At 44.6% G+C, this 15,202-nt stretch overlaps 1 protein-coding gene across 2 annotated transcripts in view; it reads right to left on the minus strand.

The window, feature by feature from the left end:
* The window catches only part of DHX35 (DEAH-box helicase 35), a 52,940-nt gene extending 38,462 nt beyond the window's left edge, over positions 1–14,478 (minus strand). For both annotated transcript variants that reach the window (XM_074969699.1, XM_074969698.1), the window contains exons 1-4: positions 14,400–14,478; positions 12,134–12,267; positions 11,630–11,722; positions 7,941–8,018 (exon numbers count right to left, since the gene is read on the minus strand). In XM_074969699.1, the coding sequence (XP_074825800.1) occupies positions 7,941–8,018; positions 11,630–11,722; positions 12,134–12,267; positions 14,400–14,439 (345 nt within the window). In that variant the 5' untranslated portion in view covers positions 14,440–14,478. The remainder of the gene's footprint in view (positions 1–7,940; positions 8,019–11,629; positions 11,723–12,133; positions 12,268–14,399) is intronic.
* Between the last annotated feature and the right edge of the window lie 724 nt (positions 14,479–15,202).

Raw genomic sequence — 15,202 nt, forward strand, 5'->3', positions numbered from 1 at the left:
TGGCATTTTCCTTCCCTCCTCCACCACCCCTCCTGGGCTACCTTGGTAGTCATCCCCCTATTTGTGTGATGAATGAATAAAGAATGCATGAATGTGAAGCAACAATGACTTTATTGCCTCTGCAAGCGGTGATCGAAGGGAGGAGGAGAGGGTGGTTAGCTTACAGGGAAGTAGAGTGAACCAAGGGGCAGGGGGTTTCATCAAGGAGAAACAAACAGAAGTTTCACACCGTAGCCTGGCCAGTCATGAAACTGGTTTTCAAAGCTTCTCTGATGCGTACCGCGCCCTCCTGTGCTCTTCTAACTGCCCTGGTGTCTGGCTGCGCGTAACCAGCAGCCAGGTGATTTGCCTCAACCTCCCACCCCGCCATAAACGTCTCCCCCTTACTCTCACAGATATTGTGGAGCACACAGCAAGCAGTAATAACAGTGGGAATATTGGTTTCGCTGAGGTCTAAGCGAGCCAGTAAACTGCGCCAGCGTGCCTTTAAACGTCCAAATGCACATTCTACCACCATTCTGCACTTGCTCAGCCTGTAGTTGAACAGCTCCTGACTATTGTCCAGGCTGCCTGTGTACGTCTTCATGAGCCATGGCATTAAGGGGTAGGCTGGGTCCCCAAAGATACATATAGGCATTTCAACATCCCCAACAGTTATTTTCTGGTCTGGGAATAAAGTCCCTTCTTGCAGCTTTTGAAACAGACCAGAGTTCCTGAAGATGCGAGCGTCATGTACCTTTCCCGGCCATCCCACGTTGATGTTGGTGAAACGTCCCTTGTGATCCACCAGAGCTTGCAGCACTATTGAAAAGTACCCCTTGCGGTTTATGTACTCGCCGGCTTGGTGCTCCAGTGCCAAGATAGGGATATGGGTTCCGTCTACGGCCCCACCACAGTTAGGGAATCCCATTGCAGCAAAGCCATCCACTATGACCTGCACATTTCCCAGGGTCACTACCCTTGATATCAGCAGATCTTTGATTGCGTGGGCTACTTGCATCACAGCAGCCCCAACAGTAGATTTGCCCACTCCAAATTGATTCCCAACTGACCGGTAGCTGTCTGGCGTTGCAAGCTTCCACAGGGCTATCGCCACTCGCTTCTCAACTGTGAGGGCTGCTCTCATCTTGGTATTCATGTGCTTCAGGGCAGGGGAAAGCAAGTCACAAAGTTCCATGAAAGTGCCCTTATGCATGCGAAAGTTTCGCAGCCACTGGGAATCGTCCCAGACCTGCAACACTATGCAGTCCCACCAGTTTGTGCTTGTTTCCCGAGCCCAGAATCGGCGTTCCACTGCATGAACCTGCCCCATTAGCACCATGATGCCTACATTGGCAGGGCCCATGCTTTCAGAGAAATCTGTGTCCATGTCCTGATCACTCACGTGACCGCGCTGACATCGCCTCCTCGCCCGATATCGCTTTGCCAGGTTCTGGTGCTGCATATACTGCTGGATAATGCGTGTGGTGTTTAATGTGCTCCTAATTGCCAAAGTGAGCTGAGCGGCCTCCATGCTTGCCTTGGTATGGAGTCCGCACAGAAAAAAGGCGCGGAATGATTGTCTGCCGTTGCTCTGACGGAGGGAGGGGCGACTGACGACACGACTTACAGGGTTGGCTTCAGGGAGCTAAAATCAACAAAGGGGGTGGCTTTACATCAAGGACTATTTCAGGTAGGACTTCACGGAGGGTTCCAATAAGAAATGGTGCACTTAAGTTATTGTTCTTATTGGAACAAGGAGGTTAGCCTGGCCTCTGATTGATACATGGCTAGATTTACCTCGCTGCACCTTCTCTGTGAGTGACTGCAGTGTGACCTAGAGGAATGAGTCCCCTAGACAGGGGAGGAGGCAAATGAGTACAAAACAAATCTGGTCTATTTCTTGTTTTGATCCACTCCATCTATCTTTTACATCTTTGGCTGGCAGCAGACGGTGCAGAAGGACTGCATGCCATCCACATCTCATGGCTGCTCGGCAGAAGATGGTACAGTACGACTGCTAGCCATTGTCATCTCTTGCCTGCCCGGCAGAAGATGGTACAATACGACTGCTAGCCATCGTCATCTCTTGCCTGCCCGGCAGAAGATGGTACAGTACGACTGCTAGCAATCCGTATTGCCTGCCTGCTCACCATAAGACGGTTCAATAGGACTGACTGCAGGACTTAAGAGAATGACCTGGTAAAGTCACTCCAAATTTAGTCCCTGCGCCCATGTCTGCCCAGGCGCTCCCAGCCGACGCGGCCAGGAGCACCTCGGACATGACGATGACGGCTACCAGTCATATTGCACCGTCTGCTGCCAGAAGGCAATGGGTTGCTGCTACTGTGTAGCAATGCAGTACCGCGTCTGCCAGCATCCAGGAGACATACGGTGACGGTTACCTGAGCGGGCTCCATGCTTGCGGTGGTATGGTGTCTGCACAGGTAACTCAGGAAAAAAGGCGCGAAATGATTGTCTGCCCTTGCTTTCACGGAGGGAGGGAGGGAAGGGGGGCCTGACAATATGTACCCAGAACCACCCGCGACAATGTTTTAACCCCATCAGGCATTGGGATCTCAACCCAGAATTCCAATGGGCAGCAGAGACTGCGGGAACTGTGGGATAGCTACCCACAGTGCAACGCTCTGGAAGTCGACTCTAGCCTCGGTACTGTGGAAGCACTCCGCCGAGTTAATGCACTTAATGCACTTCTGTGGGGACACACACACACGAATATATAAAACCGATTTCTAAAAAACCGACTTCTATAAATTCGACCTTATTCCGTAGTGTAGACATAACCTTTGTTGTGCTGTCTCGGGACAGAAAGAGGGACCAGGTAGGGAAAAAGCCTCTCCTAAAACCCTACCTGAAATAAGCATCTATTATTATTAATAAGCTGCTCTCAGCTTTTTAAAAAAAAGTGTCCTTTAAAAAAAAAAATTCTCTCTGGTTTTCAAGCCTAAAAGAAAAAAAAAAAAAAAAAAGAAGAAGTCCTTTTAATATCCTGAGGTCTGTGCTTCTGGTTCAAAATGATCCCACCGCACTGCCACCATGTCAGGGTTCCCTCCCCACCCTGAACTCTGGGGTACAGATGTGGGGACCTGCATGAAAGACTCCCTAAGTTTATTTCTACCAGCTTAGGTTAAAACTTCCCCCAGGCACAAATCCTTTCTTTGTCCTTGGATGGTATTGCTGCCACCACCAAGTGATTTAGACAAACATCCAGGGAAAAGGGCCACTTGGAGGTAAAAGAAGCACCTCTGTAAAATCAGGATGGAAGGTAATTTTACAGGGTAATAAAAAGATTTTACAGGGTAATAAAAAGATTTTAAACACAGAGGATTCCCCTCTAGGCTCAACTTCAGAATTCCAAAAACAGGAATAAACCTCCCTCTTCGCATAGGGAAAATTCACAAGCTAAAACAAAAGATAATCTAACGCATTTCCTTGCTTTACTTACAATCTTTGTAATCTTAGATGCTTATTTCAGGTAGGGTTTTAGGAGAGGTTTTTTTCCTGCCTGGTCCCTCTCCCTGTCCCGAAACAGCACAACAAAGAGAGCACAAAAAAACCCTCCCTCCTGCCCCCCCCAGATTTGAAAGTATCTTCTTTCCTTATTGGTCCTTTTGGTCAGGTGCCAACCAGGTTATTTGAGCTTCTTACCCCCTTACAGGTAAAGGAGGGATTTTATGCTATCCTTAGCTATATGTTTATGAAAGAGTAATTTGACACTTCTAGTGGGAAGAACAGGGAAAGGGGAGTCAGAAATCCAGGGTTTGATTACCAGGCCTATGCATTTTGGTAACTGCACTGCTAATCAAAACACAATCTTTCTCTGGTAATTCTGAGATTACAGCTTTCACTATCAAATTCAAAATAAAGACATTAAAGAATGGAAGGAAACAACCTCCATTAACAAAAGAAAACATGCTTGAATATTTGAAACTGAATTTTTAAAAGTTATTTCAATAGACTGTGCATGAATCCAAGTCAGGTGGCCATGAAACAGGAACAAGTTATCGCTTGCAAAATCATATGCACAAGGACAGCCTCTTTACCGACTTTTTTCTGCAAGGACAAATATTTTATGTTTGCAAACATGCTGAGTCAATTTACAGCAACCATGTCCAGTGCAAACATTTATAACCTAGGAAATATCAGCTTTAAGCTGAATTTCCTATTGGGGTAAATGGAAAGATATCTGTAATTTATTGTTTGTGGCAACATTCATGGCTGCTCAACCAGCCTCTCTTTTCTCCACATGATCAACACTGGTAAATATGGACATGAGGTTTGTCAACATTTTTTTCATGTTTTCAGTCAATGTTTTGCAGTAATAATTATTATAAAAGTCTTCACACATTTAATGGGTACTTCCAATTTATACCATATTTATAACATGCCAATTTCAGAAAAATTCATGGCGGTTGCCAGCAATCTTGAGAGAGAGAGAGAGAGAGAGCGCGCGCGCATGTGCACACGAGTGTGTTTATGTACGTAGGGAAGGTGGGAAGGTCCTGCTGTAAAACTACTATTTTAATCAATGGGTGATCTAAACTGGCCCAAAAATCAAGGGAAGGACTGGAGTGCTCATTTTTGATACCTAATCTTCTATTGATGAAGACTGAAGACATTCATGTAAGGTTCAAACTTAAAATGTCCCATCTTTCTTGCAATGTGCAGATATTTAGTAACAAACACGAGATGTGCAGTTTAAAACCTGCATTTTTCAACATTTAAGGCTCAATCTTGAGGGTGTTTCACCCAGTGTAACTAAGAATAAAATTTCTGCCATAGTCTTTAACAAGTTGCTTGGAGAAACCCTAACTGTTATGTTTAATAAAGAAGATGGAAGACAGCTATGATGGCACAAGAAAATTAGCCTGCTACAAGAAGCAAAAATAAAGTTAATAGAAACTATCACAATTGTAAGTTGACTTAAGACCCAAATTATGTCTTTGTGCAGACTTGAACCTTTCCTTTCATCAAGAGGAAAAAGAAAAGTTGACAGAATACCAGAGATTGATTTACACCAAAACAGACAAGAATATTACCCTCCTGCTCTGAGTTCTCTTTCAGGCACAGAAATGTTAACAAAAATCCAATTTACTTATTTATACACTTTTTGCATTTCTCTCAGCTTGGACAATGAAAAAAATCATTTCTACCCAATTCACACTCAGTTTCACCTGCAGGTCCTTAGCGCTGTAATATTTGTGTTTCAAACATTGCAAGGGAATGTTTAATTAAAAACCGCTTGCATTGGAATTTTACATAAACTCTCAATACATTTCTATTGGTCTTATGTTTTATAAAAGCTTTTAAAATAAAATCTTTAAATTAGAACTGAGGCACCTTTGTGCTATGTATTATACACACACCTAGAAACAAACAATCCCTACCCAAGAGAACTTGCAGTCTAAGCTCCCTGTCTGAAAACTGAAAACTCATAGGTCCATACGGGCACAGCAGCCTGCTGCCCATTATCAATTGCAGGATCAGAGGCCAACAATACAAGTGACACAAAACAGAAGGCGAGATCTAAGCAAATATGTTTAGTATTATAATTAAATAAATCATCAATTATTCCTATCTGTCCCTCAACCGACCCAGCACTGACTGCTTTCTTATGACAATGTTGCTTTAAAAAAAATAATAGTCTGAGTATAGAATCTTCTACCCACCGGACAGATAGAGAACAGGCAGAAGTAATTCAAGCTAACCCACTACTGTTTTGCCAATGTGACAACTGGGAGGACCGCTAGCGGAAAGGGTAGCTCTGTCTTCATGGTCTTCTGAGACTGTGTATCAACTAGTTTTGATGGCGGTTCTGTGATAGTGACACACAGTAACTGAACTGACTAAATATTTCTCATGTGTCACTGAATGACTATCAGACGGCAATGACTACGGAACACTGCCAACTTGGGCCAGTTTTGAACCAACAGCCTAGGGATGAAAGCTCAAATCTTGATTAATCAGATCCTATTCTACATTAATGGTTTTCTGAACCCAGAGATCTGTTGTTCAACACCTACTTTTCATGAAAAAAAAAAAACAATGTGCATTTTAATCCTATTAATTTGGTCAAAACTACATTGTTTTTAACAGTCATTTGAATTACACTCTTTATGTTGTTTTGACAGGCTTTAAAAATAATCTCCACATGTACATTTGTCTCTGCCCTGCACATAAAAATGCATTTTTCTCAATTGCCCATTTTCTCTATTATTTTCTCTTCCATGAATTCCTTCATGAACCCATTATTTCTGCTGGGATCTTCTCAGCTCCCTTCCTCTCTCAAACCAAGCATTCAAGCAGATAACCAGGGCTGACAATGCAAAGCTAATTCAAATGGAGTCCTAAAGTTTCTAAATTATTTCCCCTTTATAGTTCTGCAGCTTCCTCTTTTCCCTCTGGCAATGTCTATCCTCTAGTGAAGAGAGCAGATGAACAGTCTTCTTAAAAAAAAATTGGTTTCAATTAGTCAAAGTAATAAATAACACCAGCCCTGCCTCCGAGCCCCCTCAAATGGCCAGGCAATCAGGAGAAATTTCAAGGGTGTTCCCAGGTTGAGACCCCACTGTGGCAATATGCTAAAGTATAATCAAGCAATCTCAGTCTTTGAGGCTTAAGAGGAAAGGTGGTAAAAGCAGAGGTACCATTGAGAACACAGACTATAATTTAACATAAATCTTTACAATATACAAAGTCTGTCAAGTACAGAATTACACAGTCAGTTAGGCATATTAGATGGGGGTTGGGAGAGAAAAGATGAAGGCGAGAATCTCTCTTTTAGAAGCACTAGACTCAGGTCACTGCTGGAGGCAGGATGCTGGACTAGATAGATAAACGATCTAATACAGTATGAAAAGGCAACAGGAATCCATCGAGCATTTATTTTTCTAAGACAGCACATGACCATAGATACAGGTTGACAGGTGGCACATAACAATGTAAGTAAAGAAATTAGGACAGGATATAGACTAGCAAGGAGGTCTGTGTATGAAATGGTCAGAAGCTGCAAAACACAGAAGAAGAAAACAATTGTTGCTGAGGGGAGAATGCTGCAGTGGACAGAAACACAATGTCTGGCAGCAGTTAAGAAAAGAACAAAGGGCACATCAGAAGAAAAGAGCACAACTCAGTGGAAATGATCATGGAAGCATTATTAAAGGCAGGAAGAGCCCATACTGAGTAATGGGGACCTTGCTACAGGAAGGATATTGAATGAAATGACACGGAAAAGAGCAACAAAACAAAATGTCTCATATGTTGAGATTTTGTGAAAATTAGGTTTATAGTCATTAGAAAAGAGGACCTCAAGAAGGGAACATGACTGAGGTACATACAGTTCTATGTGGTACAGAGAAAGGGGATGCTACAAAACTAGCAGTGAGGGCAACCAGTTCATACAAGAGAGAATGAAAGAATCCAAGAAAGACAAGTCACTAAAGGATCAAAAAGGCTAATAATGTTAGGAACCATTAGGAAAGGGACAGATAATAAGACAGAAAATATCATAATGGCACTGTATAAACCCACAGTATGTCCACATCTCGAATACAGTACCCAGTTCTGGTCACCCCATCTCAAAAAGGATATAGTGGAACTGGACAAAGTACAGAGAAGGGCAACAGAAGTTGATCCAATAAAAGATATTACCTCACCCACCTTGTCTCTCTACTAGTTTAGTGATGCAGACAAATGGAAATTAATGTTCAGTGATATAACCTGATACAAACTGACTCAATACATCCATTAAAAGGAAAATCGCTATTAAATTAACCTGAACCAATATGTGGATTAGTAAAAATTTTCTGTGGTAGGGCCAGATCTGACACTGTATTTAGAACTTTTCTAAATTCTGCTTAAGGAGAAATCAATAGAAGAATCATTTAAAACTTGAAGGTGCAACAACGTTAATTTTCATAGCAAAAAAGAAAGGAACTTACTGAAACAGCAGCAACCCTGCGAGGCTGTGTCACTCCAACTACTCTCCCTTCAGCTGTCCAGCCAGCTTCTGCTAGATACTGCAAACAAACATGGAAGACGGAATGAATTTGTCATACATGACACAATGTATCCAGCAGTTAAAGCACGGTACTGGATATCAGGGCTTCTAAGATTTATTCCTGGTTCTGACATCGACCCTCTGTGACACCGCAGGTAAAACACAAAGATTTTGTGCATTAGTTGACCCCTCTATAAAATAGGTACACTACTACTACCCCTACCTCACAGGTACATTAGCATTTAGAAAGCATTTTAAGATATTCAGATGAGAGAAGATTCACAGCTGTAAAGTATTTCTTCTTACTGATTCCTTTCCTGCCCCTCTCATTTAGTAGTCCTGTCTCAGGAAAAATGTCCAAATAGCATTAGTCAAGTATTCATGCTGAAGCAGTTAATATACCTCACTAGTTTTGTAGCTATGTAGTCTGGCAAGAAGAGCTAATTTTATATATTTAGCAAATATCGATTTTTTTTTTTTTAGTAATACTCACCACAAAAAAAAAGCTACTAAGTTTCTGTAACTGTTGTACTTCGGATGTGTTGCACATGTCCATTACAGGTTAGGTGTGTGTGCGCCTCGAGCACAGTTGCTGAAAATTTTTCCCTCAGTGGTACCCATTGGGTCAGCTCTAGCACCCTCTAGTGCCGCATGCTCATGGTGCCAGAATAAAGGGACCGGCCGACCCCGCATCCCCTCAAATGTCCTGTCAAAAGTTTTTAGAGCCCCCCCAAGTATCTGGGTGGGGCGGGTACAGATGCTGAGGTGTATGGGGGCAGCTGCCTGAGCCTAAAACTCCTGCTTTGTTTCTTTTGCAGGTGGTGGAGGGATGGTGGAGCTTACAAACAGGTGCTCTGCTGAGGCCTGAAATGCTTCCTCGAAGGCACTGGGGTATAGAGGCTGAGGGACTTGAGGGTAGCTCTGGAGTCCTTCAGTCCATGGAGCTTTGCATCTGTCTGCCCTGAGAAGAGTGAGGTCCTTTCAAACGGAAGGTCCAGGAGAGACTGCTGGACCTCCATTGGCAGGCCTGAGGACTGCAGCCAAGAACAGCTGCACACAGCCACAATTGAGGCCATGGATCTAGCTACCAAGTCTGCTGTGTCCAGGGCAGCGTGCAGAGAGGCCCTGGCTATCAACTTCCATTCTTCCACCAGTGCAGAGAAGTGCTGCCTGGACTCCTGGGGAAGAAAGTCTCTGAACTTTGACATGGAGTCCCAGACATTAAAATTGTATCTCCCTAATAATGCCTGTTAGTTGGATACGCAGAGCTCCTGTAGAATAAACCTTTCTACCAAATAGGTCTCTGAGTCCTTCGCCTTAGGGCATGCATTCCCTGTCTCTCACAAGGCTTTAGCTGGTCACATGATGGCCTAATTGAGAGGCAGCCACTTTAGACAGCCACAGCGCAGCCAAGAATGTTGACAAGGCTGTGGAAGGAGTCTATGACTACCTCCACATGCAGCCCTAAGTTCAAGGCCACCTCTTCATCAGCTCCTGATGAGCTTTGAAGTTGTCCGAGTTGGGGGTGACATGCCTGCTTCTGACACTGCCTTGTCCAGGGAGGAGGAGGAAGCCTGCACTGGCAAGGGGCCCTCCTCTTCTCCTTCTGCACTGACTGTGTCCCGCAGGTCTAGGTCCTATGGATCGGTACCAGGATCAGAGTCTAGGTCGGGTGCTGTGCGATGGGACGGAGGAGCCCTTCTCTCCGAGGCTACCAAATATAAGCATCTGGAATGTGCCCCTGACATCAGGAGAAAACACCAAGGGTTCCAAAATGGCCATTGCATCGGCACAGGCCAGTGCCCACTGGGCCAAGCACTTGGACATACCCCTGCGCCCAGGTCTGTCACCGCATTGGGCTGACCAGGAGGGTACCGACAGCGACCCATCTGCTGGGTATCTGACCCCACTTCCAACTCAGATGATGAGCCTTCCTCCAGGGACCATAGCGGTGCGGTACTCATCGGTTCCAGAGATCAGTGCTGAGGCGGGAGGCCTGCATCGAGGATAGCAGGGACAGTTTCCCCCTAGATGGTACCAAGGGGTCAGGTACCGAGCGGCAGTTTGAGGTGACATGCTCCATTCTGCCCACCTACACCGGCTCTTGCACTGCCGTCAACGGCAGTACCAATAGCACCAGCAAGTATCTGCCTGCCATGAATGCTTCCAGTGTGGCCAACACCGCGATCACGCCAGAGCCTTGCTGTCCCTCTGGCACCGGCTTATCCGGTACTGGACTCAACAGAGCTGCAAACAGGATAGAATCAATGGTACCACACATGGAGAGGAGGCAAGGCAGTGACCTGACTCAGGTCGCACTCCACTGCGCTCCCCATGTTTGGCCTTTTTCTGAGTCGGGGAATGCCCCCTCTTGGCCAGCTGCTTCTTATGTTTCTTTCTCGGCGCCGGGGACAGGGAACGGTACCGAGAGTCCCTCATGGTGGAAGGAGCACTCTGCACCGACGCTGAAATACTCAGTGCCGAGTCTGACTGGCTTGGCTCTGAAGAGGGTCTGAGTGCCTCTTCCATCAACAGGAATTTCAATCTGGCCTCCCGGTTCTTCTTCGTACAAGGACTGAAATCCCGGCAGTTATAGTAGCCCTGGACATGAGCCTCACCCAAGCACTTTAAGCAACTGGCATGCAGGTCACTCAAAGGCATAGGCTTGGTGCAGGGCTTGAAGCCTGGTGACCGAGGCATGCCTTGGCACCAAGGGCAGATGAAAATCCGCTAACAAGCAAGAAGCTCCAACTAAACTATGTACAAAAGCTATTTACAGTCCAAACAAAAAAATAAATAAGTAGTGAAGAAAGAAACAGGGGAAATAGATGAAAAATGAAGACCACTGCGTACAGCTTGTTGTAACAAGAAGAGCAGTTCCAGCAACCATCACAGGTGGTAAGAAAGAACTGAGGGGGGTGTGGAGTTGGCCGTTCCCTTTATACCTCCGCCATGAGCATGCAGCACGAGAGTGTGCTAGAGCTGACCTGACAGGCACCACTGACAGAAAAATTTCCACATACTGTACTCGAGGCATGCACACACCTAATGTGGAATGGACATGTGCAAGCACTCGAAGACGACCAATATTTTAATGGAATATGAAAAGGTGCCATACAAATATGCAATATGTTTCTCCCATCATGTTACAATTTTCTGGCAACGAAGAACAGGAAATAAAGATGGTCACTGTTTGAACAAAGAATTAGAAAGATCCTGATTGAATTTTTTTCTTTTCTTTTTTAAAAAAAACACTTTACAAATGGTGATGAATTTAAAAGAATTCTGAAGGAGAAATAATTTTAAGAAAAGTTGACCTCCTAGTTGAGCAGGAGCTTTTTGCAGTGGGAATTGTGGACCCAAATTTGATTCTTGAGTATGTTACGTAGGCCAATAAGTTATGTGGCAGAAGGATTTTATGCTGTTGCAATGCCAGAACCTGTTGGCTGATAGCAAGGGAGAGACAAGGTGTAAGGCTTTCTCATACCTCAGTGCATTGCAATAGCAGGACTGGGCCTAAGGTATCACTCTTGCCCCATAAGGTCTCTACATTGCTCCCAAGAGTTGGCTGTCACCCTACGCAAGATCTCCTGGAAGAATACAATTTTGCTATGTCACATGCACACTCACTTGTGGAATCTGAGTAGTTTTTCCACATCCTGTTTCTCCAACAATCACCAGCGTCTGATAGTTCTCCACCAGATAAAGGATGTGGTTTCTAAGCTGGAAGGGTGGAACATATTCAAGTTAGGAGAACAAATCTGTACAACAGAATTTTCAATACATTTCTGCAAAGAGCAATGCACATATACACATACACTCAGTATAAGGTATGAATTATGTTTAGAGCTTGATGTCAGAAAGCTAAACAATTCATTAAAATCCATCAATGCAGTGCACAACATATAATATTTGAACATAAGTCCACATAAAGGTTGTAATAAAAAAGAGCAGATTCTCTTTTGCCAACATCTATTAAACACAAAGATTAAAGTTCATCAAATATTAGAATGGTGACTTCCATTACATCACTTTCATGTTGTAAAGTGATTTTTAAGAGAGAGGATCAAAAACAATTTATAAAAAAAAACACAGCAGGCATGAGATTCAGCATATCAAAAAGTCCTTTCATACCTTAAACACTGGTAACTTTTGTCTCTGCTGTTCAATTGAAAGAGATGCATAGGGATTATAGATGACAGAAACACCAGTACTTTCAGCAGCACTCTGCCTCTCTTCTATGATGCTGACACCAGGACCTTCCGTGCCTACATGACATGAGACAATTTTAATAGGAGGATGACAGAAATTTGCATAGCATATCTCAGTCTAACTCAGACAAATAAGTTCCTTAAGAAAAGGAACTCTGTCTGCCTTCTAACATGTGCTGTTAACCATCTCTAACATAATAATCATAAACATATGTAGTTAATGCTTAATAAACAGGAACTTGTTCCAAATTAAATGTAAATCTCCATTTTTTAAAGTCTCCTAACATGGCACAATGTATCTGTCTCTCTCAAAGAAAATTTTTAAAACTTCATGAGAAATGTACAAAAGCCTTAACTTTTGGCACCTCTCTTTTTCCTTTTCTCCCACTTTAAAGAAAGGTTTTTGACATACTGTATTTCTCACTGTTTTTCCCAGGAATGCCTCTAGTCATTTAAAACCAGCAACAGGCAATAAGAATCAATTTAATCAACACACAATACTAGAATAAGTCTCCCAATGGAACATTTTTGATTGAGATTAATTCTAAGGTGTACTTTTAACCCTACTTGCTTATGAGCCATGCCACTCACTAAATTGAGCTCATAAATCTGTTTATTCCCAGTACATGTAACTGGGAAACTCATGACAGCTGGAAACGCTCAATCATGGGGGGGATTTTCTCATTAAGGTAATGCATCTTCTGCAGTTTTCTCCTCTGCTATTCAGCTGAGATGTCTCTCATTTTGTAGGATCTGTGTTGCACATTATTGGCCATGTCCACAGAAGGATTTAAACGATATTTGCTCAATTCTGCTTTAAAACAGACAGGTCCCATACACATTCAACAAACAAACTGTTTACATTTTGTATTAACATAGACCAGTTTAAAGAAGGGTTAAAAATGGTTCCAATAAGAATTTAATCCCCATTATAGACATAGCTTTAAACATCAGTATCATATAACATTTGGATGCCAACAGAAAGATAGGGAATAATTCCTCTGATCACCCATATGTTGTCTGTTACCATGCTCCTGGACATACCTGACAGATAATTTATTTAAATCAGGTAACCAATTCAACTTGCCAAGGCTCATCCACTTGGAGGGAGACTCCCTCATTTTTTAGATTAATTTTACAGCAATGTATAAATTTTTCATTAATCTTCAGTGTATGGACTGCATATTCCCATGCGTTTGTACAGTGACCATGCTACAGGGGACCTGGGACACACAGGAGACTTCAGTATATCCCAGGAAACTGACTACTTGAATTCAAAATGTTTCTGCCTCTCTCTCTCTACTATCAATCAATATAAATTCTGGCTCTTCCATGAACTGATTGCTGCTTCAGGCAAGTGCATTACTGGAGCCTCTGGGTGATAGTAAATTGTTTTCAGATCCTCACAGAAAACATGGAGCATAAGCACAAGATAGTATAATTCTTTCAGGAACAGTTGTGTGTTTCAGTTAGATTTGCTCTCTGCTTTGCTTTTATTACAGAGGAGCTGCAGCTCTATTATAGTTAAGGTTGGGAGTCCCCTGCTTACAAGATGACTAATTCTATTTTATTTTAGAGGTATACATGAATTTAGTGCTGGTGAAAGATGCCTGTTTGAGATTCCCTGAAAACCCACCACCCTATTTATCCACAGGGGAGTTTCAACCCATGCAGCAGGAGCAGGAGCACAAGCTTCCCGCCCCCTCAATGCAGCCAGGCCGATGTGCCTTTACCCTGCAGCCCAGGGCCCACCCTAAGCTGCACGAGCAGAGCTCAGACTCCGTGACCCATCAGCCCTCAGCATCTCTGCTGAGCAGGGGCCAGGCAGTAGCAGGGAGATCGGCAGCTCCGATGTTGGGGGCGCCCGGACTGTAACCCTGCCAGGTCAAGGGGAACTTAAATGCCCCCCTCACCCTCAGACTCTGCGGGGGGGGGGGGAATTACAGACCATTAAATCACCAGCTCCTAGTCACTGTGGTGGGGAAGGGTAAGAAACGAGCAGCTTTGCCCCAGCCCCGCCCCGGGCAGCGCCAAGAGGGGATGGGACGAGGGGAGGCCCAGGAGGCTCCTGCCCAGCGGCGCGGCACGGCCCCGGCGAAGGGGAGCAGAGGGGACTAGCACCAGCAGTGCCGATCCCCGGCCTTTGCTCCCCAGTAGCCCCCTCCCTCCCGGGCCCGTTCGCCCCTCACCCGGTTTCCAAAACTTCATCGGTCCTACGGGCGCCGCCATCTTGGGGTGAAAGGTCAAAACGGAAGTGACGCCCCCGCCCACCGCAAGGGGAGGGGCTGTGCGTCACGTGATAAGCTGTGTGATTGGCCGGCCGTTGCTATGGCGTCGGTCCCTTCTCAGGCAGCCTCCCCGCCACGTGTCGTAGGGAAGCCAAGGGCCCTATTGTGCCCCAGGCAGCTCCCTCCTCCACCGGAGGAGGCGCCCAGAGCCTAGGGTGATGGGCGCCCAGGGAGGAGCCTAGCCAGAAGGCCCCTCCCCTCAGGGCCGACAGGGCAGCACCCCAGGACCCGCAGGAGCAGAGGGAGGCAAAGACTCCTCAGGGCTTTGTGCCTTTTGATCTTTAATAGCGGGGCGTGGAAGGACTTTTATGGGTAAATGCGGTAAGTGGTGATTTCACCATGGCCCAACCGAGGAGAAAATACTTCAAGCAATCATGATTGCAATCTACAGCTGGGCCAAGTCAGGAAAATGCTGCTTGGGAATATGGTGAGATCAGCGACAGACCTCCTGGTCCAGGAGCCAGATTAGCAATCAGCTGTACCCAAAAGAGCCGTAGTAGTGTGAATTCATTATATATCTATATATAGTCTCACAGCAAAGTGACTGACCAAGTATTCAGATGCAGTTTATACAGGTCTTTTGCCAGTATAACTTAAACCAAAACTAAGCTATGCCAGCAAAAGAACATTTTTGCCAGTACAATTGCATCAACATTAGGGCTTTTGCCAGCATAGCTATGTCGGTTATCAGTGTGATTGTTTTC

This window comes from Natator depressus, chromosome 13 (genome assembly GCF_965152275.1).
Source record: "Natator depressus isolate rNatDep1 chromosome 13, rNatDep2.hap1, whole genome shotgun sequence".
Lineage (NCBI taxonomy): Eukaryota > Metazoa > Chordata > Testudines > Cheloniidae > Natator > Natator depressus.